The 11,873-nt window shown below is 48.1% G+C and overlaps 1 protein-coding gene across 1 annotated transcript; it reads right to left on the bottom strand.

The window, feature by feature from the left end:
• Positions 1 to 9,194: 9,194 nt before the first annotated feature.
• On the bottom strand, positions 9,195 to 11,528 carry LOC119174378 (testicular acid phosphatase homolog). Its single transcript, XM_037425252.2, has one exon. The coding sequence runs from the start codon at positions 10,811 to 10,813 to the stop codon at positions 9,761 to 9,763; it is 1,053 nt and encodes a 350-aa protein (XP_037281149.2). The 5' UTR covers positions 10,814 to 11,528; the 3' UTR covers positions 9,195 to 9,760.
• Positions 11,529 to 11,873: the final 345 nt, after the last annotated feature.

The following is an 11,873-nucleotide window of genomic DNA, read 5'->3' as shown; positions in this document are numbered from 1 at the left end:
ACGATCTAATCGAAAATAAGTATTATGTGCTGACCTTTGACAGCAGTATTACGTGTACTGCTGCGGCTACGATCGGCGTGTTATTCGAACACGGTGTTCAGCTGTGCCGATTTACAGTGGCGTAAAAATACGGGACGCTAGCCGGTATGTTTCTCCGTGCCCGGCCTCCGAGATGGCGGGATTGGCATGCTATTCAAACACGGTGTTCAGCTCTTCCAATACAGTGGCGTAAAAATGCGGGACGTCAGCCCGTGCGTTTGTCTATGCATGACTTTCGAGATGGCGGGCGCTCGCCATCTCAGAGGCCGTTAAGTCCACCCGTGTCGCATGGACTTAACGTTGTGCACCGAGAGTTGTTGGAGTGTAGAGCAATTCAAGCTGACGCTTTGTGGTTAGTGATGCAAACACGCCATTACTTTCGCACGACGTTTCTCGCCTTCCGCAAGCTTTCTAGAACTAGAAATAATTCGCTCCTTACCTTTTCATACACTATTTTAGATTATTAGGCTAACCGTAGATGTAATTACTAGTGCGTATATTGGACTACTGACTGACCATCACTGTCTATTTTTATATCTATTTAACAGAGTTTTATTTACTACTCCAATACGCAAACAAAAAATAGAATAAAGCTTTAAAGGCAGCACTTGCCTATCCTTTAGCAGTTGCAAACTTTTCGCGTTTAATTTTCATTCACTCCAAACCACCCCCGATGTATACGCTTTAAACATGGACGTAGCCAATTAGTTCGCAAAACAAGTGCGCGAAAATCGTCAGTTGACAGGAAACGTCAAGGTATAGAGTGCGACCACTCAAAATCAGCAAAACTCCGACATTGCGGACACTTTGAAACCAACAATGTCGATTTGACCGCAAAAGCGTCCAGTCAGAAGGAGGCAGGAGGCCGCCACCGCGGGAGCGCACACCGTACCGTTTCTCTTCTTAATTGACGGTGCTCTAAAGAAGTCATTATCATGCACCAGTGTTTATTGTGTGCTTGTTCATACCATGTTTGCGCGGGATTTACGATACTCTGTGTCCAGCTGTGGGTTAACAATTACAGCTACCATTATTACGCTTTAATCATCGTAATCGGTGTCAATCGTCACCTTGGAGAGGTGCCCCTGCACGTCAACGAGGGCGCATCCATGTCCCCCCGTTGCACTTTCGTTTTGTTTACGCTTTCGTTGTATACAGGTTTCTATGGCGAGGAATATATCATGTTTTTTTTTTTAATCCACTTCACAAAGTTGTAGAGGAGTATTCACGTCCCGTTGTACGAATCAAACCAGCGCTGGGATATATCAAATCAATGAAATGCCCGGCTGTCTTACTTGAACATATAAACTTAATACCGGTGTGTAATCACGATGAGTCTTGATCCAGATTGACCGTAATCCAAATTAGGTGCTGCTACACGGCCACTTTAAATCACAATCGGGCGGGATCGGGATCAAGACTATCGCGATCTGCTTGAAAGATCGCGATTTCACTGTCGTCTGCACCCCATGGCCAAGCTTGTTGGAAGCACAATAAACAAGAAAATCAAGCATAGCTCAATGAAAACACTTTAAAAAAACTAGATGTTGGTAAAAAAGCAAATTATAAACTATTTAAATTAGAACTATATATGAAATATCGCATAATTAAATATTCGTATCGACCGCATGTAGTTACGGGAGAAGCAGACGACAAGCAGATGACCATTGCCTTCCGCGCTTAGTTCGACTCCCGCACCGCCGAAGCTGTTGGAGCACCTCGAAGCAAACTGATTATGAGTGTCGCAAGCCTTTGGACTACATCGCAACGTATGCGCACTTCGTGGTCGAATGAAGAGACCTTTACAGTAATTGACCGCTGGCAGGAGCAACTGGAAGACTTGAGTCGCCAGAAGTGAAACTCCGGCGCGTACAACGAGATGACGCTTCGCGGCGACTGGATGGCAACGAGTGGGGGCCACCAGAAATGAAAGCGAGAGTTAAGAATCTATAGCACAGCAATAGAGGTAACTGCAAATAAAACTCTATCGAATGATGGATTCATGAAATCACTTTTGTAATGGCACGCAACGTTTTTGACATTCAAGCAGTTCTTGAACGAATGACATTGCTGATAAAGGGCTCTATAGAAATAACGTACGCCGAGTTTTCATAGTGACATGTGGATCGATAGATGCTATGAATGTCCTCTTTATAACGGGTGGTGACATGTGTGGCACCAGGCTCACAAGAAAAAAAAATGAAAATAAAAATTTCTTTTTATGTTGGCTTAATGTTTTATCTACTTCGACTATATCGATTTTGCTAAGCTATAACAAAAAATGAATTTATCTTCCATCTCTGCCTCTTCAGGCAGAGTGGCCTCATTCTCCCACTAGTTCTGGCCTTTATCTTTACTTTTCTGCCACAAATACTCTAACCGTCTCTTACTTGCTTCTATCGCTGACGTGTTCACCTTTCCATGTTTGTCCCTAAAGCCCAAAGCCTCATGTAGGCTTATACCCACACGCATACCTGTGTGGATATCGCCACATTCAATCAGAACATGTTCCATAGTTTCCTTGTCTCTCCCACAACATGTGCATTGTTCCTTCTCTTTATTGAATCTCGCTTTATGAATACGAGTTATAAGGCAACCCGACCTCGCTTCCAACAGTAAAGCGCTTCCCCTTGGATCATCATAAAACCTCTCCCTCCTTATTTCGGTTTTGCCCTTTCGGTAGTTACTGAGAGCCGGCTTCTTTTCCATCGCTGTCATCCAATAAATCCTCTCCCCCTCTCTGACTTTTCGCTTAATTCTCCTTGTTGCCATATTGCCCATGTGCACACTGCCACGGAGTAGTATATTTACTGGTAAGCCTCCTAGTGTGTGCCTAGTGGTACGCTGTTCTAGTATCTCTTGCCATGTTTGCGCATAACATGTGCCCCTCGTGAACTCTTTGCTGCGTTCATCAGCGATGTGCAAGGACAAGTTCGGATATCTACCAGGTCCTCCGGCATCCGCGACGACCACGTTCAGAAAGCCGACGGGACCTCCCCGCGACAACGAGGACACTGATGTCTACTCACTGCAGGTGAGCGGCCATCAGCGATGTACAAGGACCAGTTCGGATATCTACCATGTTCTCCGGCGTCCGCGACGGCCACGTCCATAAAGCGGACGGGACTTGACTGTGACAACGAGAACACTGATGTCTACTCACTGACAGGTGAGGGGTCTTCAGCGATGTACAAGGACCAGTACAGACATTTATCATGTCCTCCGGCGTCCGCGACGCCCACGTCCAGGAAGCGGACGGGACCCGACTGCGACAGAGAGGACAATGATATCTACTCAATGACATGTGAGGAGCCACCTGACGACGACTTCGAAGTTGTAACGAGCCGAGAGACAAAGAGACGTAACGCTATGACCCTTTCATCCCCGAACACACCAAATGAATGAGCTCCGTGAGGGTCAGATGCCAACACTATTATTTTCGTTCCTACTGAGCCCAACGGCAACATGAAGCGCCTCAGCAGGCAATCTGTTTCGGCGCGGCTCGAGCGACTGGTGCCAGATGAAATCATCGACATAAGAGTGAACCCGTGTAAGAATGTCATGGTGATTGATGTTTTGCATGCTGACGCATTGAACGTTCTACGCAATGCCACAGAGGAGGGTGGTATCAACGTCTGCTACAGATGAGCTCCAACGTCGCCACCTGTGCGATCTACGACGTAGACGCTGCCATTCCCAACTCGGACTTTAGTGGCCTGGTCAAGCCAGCTAATGAAGCAAGTGTCATTGTCAAGGTTGCTCGTTTGGGTACCTCACGCTGCGTGAAAATAAACTTTAGAGGCAACTCTCTAGATTCGCACATAAAGGTGGGCCATTTCTGACACTCTGTAAGACCTTTGTGCCAAAGCCACTACAATGTCTCAACTCCACGAAGCTCGGTCACGTGAGAAACGTATGCGAAGGCAAGCGAGTATGTACTCACTTTGCTGAAATCTATTCCACGGCCACTTGTAAAGCCACTGCTCTCAAGTGTTCAGCCCCACGAAGCTTACTCCAAAGACTACCGAAAAAAAAAAATTCGGCAGATCCCACCTACCCGGGAATCGACGTTATATGCGAAGCATGCGGAGGGAAGTGACCGTGTTGCAATTTTTGTATTGTGTGACACGTCATGAGATAACGCTAAATATATGTACAAACGTTGTACGCACAGACATATGTAGAAGAGTTGCAGATGTTTATATAACCAGTTGTTTGCACTTGCGCAACGATGCCATTTGGAACATACGTACTATAGCAACACCAGAAGCTGATATGAAGCGCTCATGCTCGCGAGGATGCTGGCCTTGAACACTGCCACATAAATCAACTTCAGCGCATGGCAACTAACCACAATTGACGTTAACCCAACGTGACGGGTGTATGAAAGGAGCACATGTGTAATGTTTATAAAATTGGGTAGGCAGCACTGCAACCACTATTAATGTTTCACAAAGATTAACGCCTATTAGAAAAGTAGTTCCGAGACCTGGCGTAGGTCTGGGGTAAAACGCTTCACTGCCACGCAGAATGCTTGGGTTCGATTCCAGCTGGAATCATGACATTTATTCTTTGCATTCATTGGGTTGACGCTACCAGTTTTGGTTATTTCTCAACGCTCGCACGTTAAAATTGCCCATGTGTGTTTTCGTCGTTCCTGGGTAGATACTAAGTGTCAATCACCTGTGGCACATACCCGCATACCAGCGGCACATACCCGCCCGTGGGTATGTGCCACTTTCTGGCGGGACATGTTTGATGACGTACGTGACGAGATTGTGACTTTATTGAGGACTTGAGCAGCGCGTCTTATTCGTCAAGCCATCTTACCCTTCTATGCTAATTTTGGTTCACGCCAAGTTAAGGGGGTGACCACGAGAGCACCCTAACATAAGCGGCTAGATAAATAGATACGCTCAAAGTCGCCGAAGTTCGCTAATAAATGCTTCACATTTAAACATAAATAGCTTTATTGAGGCAAATGGCGAGAGACCATACATTGCATTCAGAGGCCACCGCAACCGTCAGAATGCGGCGCCATCGGTGCCGAAGTTCCCCAACAAAATTCAATGCCTTTGAATCCGAAGCGCCCATTCGACGCCTATATAGCTTCACCATCTCCTTCTCCACCCTGATTGTACTCAACTGGTATGCAGCGGAACGCAGCTAAAATCATGGTTTCCGTGGATTCCACTGGGCCTAAATTGCCAAAGCTGCAGTCACATGGATCAGTGATGTTTGATACCAAGAAGACCACCGTAAACACAACTGACACAGTTTGGCCTCCCTTGCCGAAGTCGCAACGACATGCTGATTCACAGCGCACCTCGGCGTTGCCAGAAGACAAACCTATCCTAATAGTTCTTCAATCACTGCTCAACACACTTCAAGTGTTCAGGCTGAAATCACCACACACTGAGGCCGTACAACAGGTACTGGACGTTCTACGTCCAATGCTTGCAAGCCTGCAGTAGGCACTGTCAACCGACGACCTACGTTGGACCATGATACGGCTGAAGTCCTGCGTCTACTACTATCCAACGCAGCAGTGTATAGTTTAAGCTCACCCGTTTCTTATGTTCTTTTTTTCTATCTCCCCCTTTTCATTCATCAATCCCCTTCAGCCGGTGTAGGATAACAAACCGGACGCTCGCCTGGTTGGCCTTCCCACTTTTCCCCTTCCTATACCTTCTCCTCTTTGTGTCCACCCTCTTCCTATGTTTTACGGCACGCAATTGCCACCTGGCGCATTTCATGTGACCCTAGCTCGGACTGGATTAGCTTGGGTCGTGTAGCAGCGGTCACAAAGTTGATCGCGATAAGGAAAACTGATCTGGATCGCCCTGATCGCAATTAAAAGTGCCCGTCTGACACTGGTCTAAAACTATTATCGACGGCCTCTGCAAGCAACTCAAGCAGTGCCTAGAGTGTGCTTCTTGATGTCATCTTTGCGCGGTATTCATGATACGCTGTGTCCAGGTATACGTGAGAACTTCGCTGCCACAACGGTTAAATCATGATCATTAGCAGTAGTCGCTGCGATGGACATGTGCCACAAGGTGTTAACGTGGGTGTGTCCGCGTCAAGTGATGCCATAGCTGCCAAACAACGATAGACATCGTACAAGCTCTCGTGTCTCACTACACAATAAGCTCTACTTTTACGAAGACAAGTTTCACTTTCGCGTTATGCCGATTCTTGTGACGGATGGATCAGCCATGTTTTTTAAACATGACAGTCTTTCTTGGGGACCTTCGACGAAAAAAAATTTGGTCTGTCTTTCTGTACATTTGTCTGTTTGTCCACCCTAACGATACCTCAAACGGCATCAAACGGCCAACCCCATTCGCAGCGCCTACCAATATTGCTCAAGGTTTAGCGTTCATAGTTGTGCGATTGTCAATTAAAAGCAATTATCACATATATTAGGCGCCATAACAACACTTCGAAGTTTTGTATGTCTGCCTTTATACTAGAGGAGGCACACACAATAACTCAAAGGAATGTAGCGTTTATCAGGCTGCGCTGACAGTGCAACGCGATGCTCAAAAAGGTGTTTCCAACGCTTAGCTACGACGTCATGGTGGTGGCACCTGCCCGTCGCTTTGCGTTCTACACCTGATCATCTCCGAGACTGGCGCGCATCTTTCTCCGCGGCTGCACGCCTTCGTTTTCGAAGATAACTGCCAGATGGCGCTTGTGCGTAACGTGCCTCGATGCGCTCGTTCACCTCCGCTACATGCTCGAGGCACTCTATTTCTAGAACATAATTCGCACTAATGCAAAAAAGGATGATGTCACTCGTTTGCTGGTCACTGCGTCACCTCTGCATAATTTTTTGCTGCTCTGTATGTTTTCCTTTATCACACAGGTTACGCTAAGCTAGAGTACGCTATATATAGCTAAGCCCCATGAGCAGCTGAGCCGCAATTTTCTGAATGTATGGGCCTTTTTGCAAGCTCCACTACCAGTGGACACTTACTTTGATTAATACGTCTGCCTGTCGTCTCTCGCTCAAGGAGCCATGGAGCGAGACATTTAAGGCTTAATATTTTGCCTTAATATCCATAACTTGGATGGTTCTAGGTATTGTATACTATTAGCGATACGCAATTCCAAAGGTACATTGGAATAGCAATGCGACACAAGTATCTGAGATGCAGATATATCATACTATCCTGTTTGTGTCCTAGTATATTTTGATATATTCGCAACTTTTTTATTCGTGTGACGTAGCAGCAAGCTCGTATGCACAAATATCTTTTAATTCCAACGACCCTTTTTATTTGAATGAAACTTTAATTAGTATTTCATTTTTTTCTTGTTAAAGGTATATATTCAAAAACAACTTGGTTGCTTCAGATGCTTATAATCAAAGTAATTGATACGCTTCGCTGTCAGCGCCTTCAAAGAGTTGTTACTTTTGGGATCAGTAAAGGTAACTGATCTGCTTGCCGAAGCCAAAAGGTCACCGCTTAATTACAAAAATTTCATTACGAAACCAATACATGGGGGCGCATATACCGCTGTAATGTTTGACCTCGTACGCAAACATGGTTTTTTTTTACGCGATACGCATTCACTGGACAGGTGTACGGCAGCAACAATGATAATAGTATCATTTTTTAGGGGCGAAGCTCCTTATAGCGGCACTTCTTCGTCCCTCGTAGCCGTAGTAGTAGTCGTAGTGTGTAACCAGTATAACATTTTGACCTCCAAGGTGGTGCCGGTGAGAGATTTCTTCTCTGCGTTGTTGAACAATAAAAGATAGTGCTCAATGTACATGCCAATGGCTGCTAAGGGGGAATGAGAGATAGGAGCATTCGGCTTTTAGTTAACGCGCGCGCTGCAATCTCGATTAGCAGCCATTGACATGTACATTGAGCACTATCTGACAAAAAGGGGTTGCTACGTCATACTCACTGGGTGTAACCTCCTTAGTTTTAGAAAGGTTTAGCGAGCGTTAAGCCGTAGTGCCATGAATACAATGAACTAGTATATACCATGAACTCGAGGTGGTTAAAGCTGGGAAGTAGACACGAAGCGCAAGCCGTAAGAAAGTGTGCGTGTGCCTCCACTCGTTCAGTCTTTGGAATGTCCACTGGATGGCGGTGCTTCTATAAGAGGAATATATGGTGAAAAGACGCGAGATGGTGGCACATGGAGTGTTGAATATGTGGACGAACGGACACACAGACAGATGCATGGGCGGACGCACGAATGGCTGCACGGACGGATGAACGCATGGACGGACGCAGGAGCGGATGCATGGACGAAAGCAGGGATGGACGCACAGATGAACGTGCGGACGCACAAACAGGCGCACGCACGGACGGGCGGGTGGACGCACGGGCGGCCACACAGACGCACGCATGGATGGACGGAAGCAAGAACGAATGGACGGACGAATGCTTCGCCCCACTATCCATCATTCACTCTGTGGATATGCTGCCATTTTTTGTGACTCATCCTGTATACAGCTGGCGCATAAACCTGTAATGTGGAGGAGGAATGAATGAGGAAGGACAGGGAGGTAATGTCACTTCATATTCTGCCCACTAGTTGACGTAAAGCGTCCATTACCGACGTTACTGGCTCTTGGTTATGGGCGATGCCACCCTTTGTTTCTTTAGATTTCTCCGTCTTATGAGCATCGATATGGGAACTGTTGGCAGGAAGACTCAATTTATAGCCGGAATAGTAAAGAATGCACTGGCCTAAAAAATAAAAAAAATATATGTGTTGTGCAGAAAAATGCTAAAACAACCTAAAAAAAAAATGCCAGATCTGCGCGGAACGCGCAACACAGTCACAGCGAAAGCTAAAAGAGCGGCCATTTGAAGCCTTTTCTAAACACTCTTTAGGTAACCACTACAAGCACACTGCTGGGTACCCACTACGCCATAAATAATCATAATTTTTGCGTAGAAGGCCAGCATTCACTATGCTATCCTTCGCCATTGTTTTGAAAAGCGTGGTATCCACTACATACCTCTTCTTTTTGTGCAATTTTTTTATGCAGTGACTGACGACAATGAAAAATTACGACTGATGTGGGTATGTGCACCATGGTCAAGAACAATTTTTCCAATGGGCTGGAGCATTGGACGACGCACTCGTTACGCAATACGCATTATGTGACGCTTGGCTGTTCCTTTGATGTTCCAAAACGCTTTAATACTCATATTCACGCGATTCCTTTACCGACATCAAGCCTGCCTATGGCCAGTTTAGAAACGAGTTCCAAGCACTGGCTTGACTCAGTGGTATAGAATACTGGGCTGGCACGCAGCGGATCCGGGTTTCAATCCCATTGTATCATAGGCGTTTTTTATTTAATGAGATACTGGTTGCGGACGCCGGTGGCGGCGTCGGACAACTACGACACCGTGCGTGACCCGTGTACCGATCTCATAAATGCTTTCGCTGTAAAATTACTGATCTACATTCCTCGGTGCGTGATAACTTAGTTGTTCATGTGCGAGCCACCTACAGCGACTGGCTTGACATGCTTATGCTAGCAACAAATACAACGCATTTTGCAGGCACTTGAGTTTAAGTACGACCCCGTTAATATACATAAAAGGCCGAGGTAAAAGGTGTTCAAAATAACCCAATGTTTTTTTTTTGTTGCGAACACCGTGCACAGTGCAGCTGCAGCAGCGCTGTCTAAAGACTGACGCACAGACTGGTTACACGCCAGTCCTTTCTGAAGTGGCAGTTAAGACGTGCTTATAATGACGCGCAAGAATTCTAGAAATTTGCTCAATTCACACGGGTTACCTAACTTGTTCATGGGGACTAGACAAGGTTCATCCTGGGTGCGGTACAACACTCGGACGCGTACCTCTTGACCATCCTTGTACACCTCAATCATGATGCTGGCACAGAAGCACGGTCGGACATCGTGCGACTCGTTCAGGAGCTTGAGCACCGAAAACAGGCTCGTGTCGGACATGGAGAAGATGTGCATCCTGTCGGGACTTTCGACGCGTTTCTCGAACTTCTCCGCGAGGGTGTCCAGCACGCGTCCCAGAACGGAGGCCGCGAACGGTCTCTCGTAACCCACGAGTAACTGCGCGAAAACCGTCCGGTCGGCCCACAGCAAGTCCTCCCACATGGGCATGGCCCAGTCCGGAACGGGGTTACCGTTGAGCACGTAAGTCACGAAGCTGTCCATAACGAGGAACTTGTCGGCGTTGTTCCGCCACGGCGCTCCCGTCTTCTCAGCGACGAAGTAGACCAGGTCTCCCAGCGTCTCGAACTTGCCTCGACCGGGTCCCTTGAGTGCCTTGCCCATGTTGGCGTTGACACTGGCTTGAAAGGGCACGTCGTACCGCGCCGGGTCGGTGCTGATCGGGACCCCGGGAACTCCCAGACCGCGCACCGTCTCTCGCATGCTGTCCCGGCATCGGTCGAGAGATACGTGGGTGGCCAGTACTTGGCCGGGCGAGTCACAGTCCCGCAGAAACGCCTCGTAGCGGTGCCGCAGGAACTGGCCCAGCTTGAAGGTCTGTTCTCGACCCGCCGCGGTGAGTTGGCCGTAGTCAACAGGTTCGTTCTTGGGCAGGTTCTGGCAGCGCATGATGGGAGTTCGCTGGCCGTGTCGGCTGATCACGAACACGTAGCGCAGGTTCTCGGGCGGGCCGAGCGGCTGCTTCGGAGCGGAGGAGATCGAAGTCGACATGATGGCTTCGCTTCCCAAGCGTCTTTCAGTATATGAAATGACTCTCCTGTTTCCTTTCGGAAGGAACAAAGCAAGAACGCGTGTCATGTAGCCGCGTTACATACCCATGCCGACGCGGCGCGCGCCTCCGGCACTCTCGCTCTCACCATGCACTCTCTCACCTTGGGAAAAGTGCCAGCGGTCAGTCGATTATTGCAGCGTTGCACGGATCCACACAAGGTATTTTTCTTTGCACATTAGTTATCTCCCACGCTTGTCACGTGGGGAACGCAGCTGCGCCTCGGTACAACAGCTGCGCGAGTCACAGCGCTCGCGCAATATATGAACCAACGCCGAAAGACAAAGAGATAGCGTAGGAAGTGGGCACGCGTTTTCCTTAGCAACACACAAGCACCGGGAAGATTGCGCGAAAGGCAGCACGCGACTGATGTCCTCTTCGATGAGCTCGAGAAACACTGCTGGAGCTTACGCAATGAGGCCTCACCTTTCCGCAGTGATCATGCGATAACACTCCGCTGTCTAGACGCACGATGTGAACGGTGAGTGCGTTCCTTCGGTGAGCCGACGCTAGCGAAACGATGTGAGAACAAATCCAGCGGCGTCCGTATGCGATTTCCAAGCAGCAAGTGACGCAGCGACGATCACAGGTGGTGCCCTTCGCCGCGTCCGACGTGCCGGCATTAACGACCTCCCACTGTGGCTCTCGCCGAAGGCAGGCTCGTCGTGCTCGGATGGGACCCAGCCCGCCGAGCTGCTGTCGTCGCAAAGGACAGCCTTTTTATGGATGCTATATCCGTCCCTCTGCCCCCTCCGGCGGGGAGCCCGAAGGTGTACAGGTTGACCCGCCGTCACGACAGAAACTTCAAAGCCCTGCGGCAGATGCCGCCACGGCAGCGTTGCGTACTGCTCCAACGTTCGACCTGATCCTGCATCTTTTTTTCGCTCGTCATTTCATTGCACTTGGGAACGAGAGAAAAGTAGAAAAAAAGGGGTAGAAGGAGTATTACGGAATCTTGTCGTGCACAACAATTTTCAAGTTCGTGTTTACTGTATGATATATTGCTCGGTCAAGGAAACGCGCTCAGATATTTTCTACAGCAGAACCACAGTGGAAAGGAATTGTTCACGCAGGAAATAGTACAGTCTA

Source organism: Rhipicephalus microplus, chromosome 5, assembly GCF_043290135.1.
Source record: "Rhipicephalus microplus isolate Deutch F79 chromosome 5, USDA_Rmic, whole genome shotgun sequence".
Lineage (NCBI taxonomy): Eukaryota > Metazoa > Arthropoda > Arachnida > Ixodida > Ixodidae > Rhipicephalus > Rhipicephalus microplus.
The sequence above is the reverse complement of the archived record's forward strand: the minus strand, read 5'-3'. Positions and strand labels throughout refer to the sequence as shown.

Coding starts and splice junctions, on each gene's coding strand:
- LOC119174378 (XM_037425252.2), bottom strand. CDS start 10,813: ATGACACGCGTTCTTGCTTTGTTCCTTCCGAAAGGAAACAGGAGAGTC.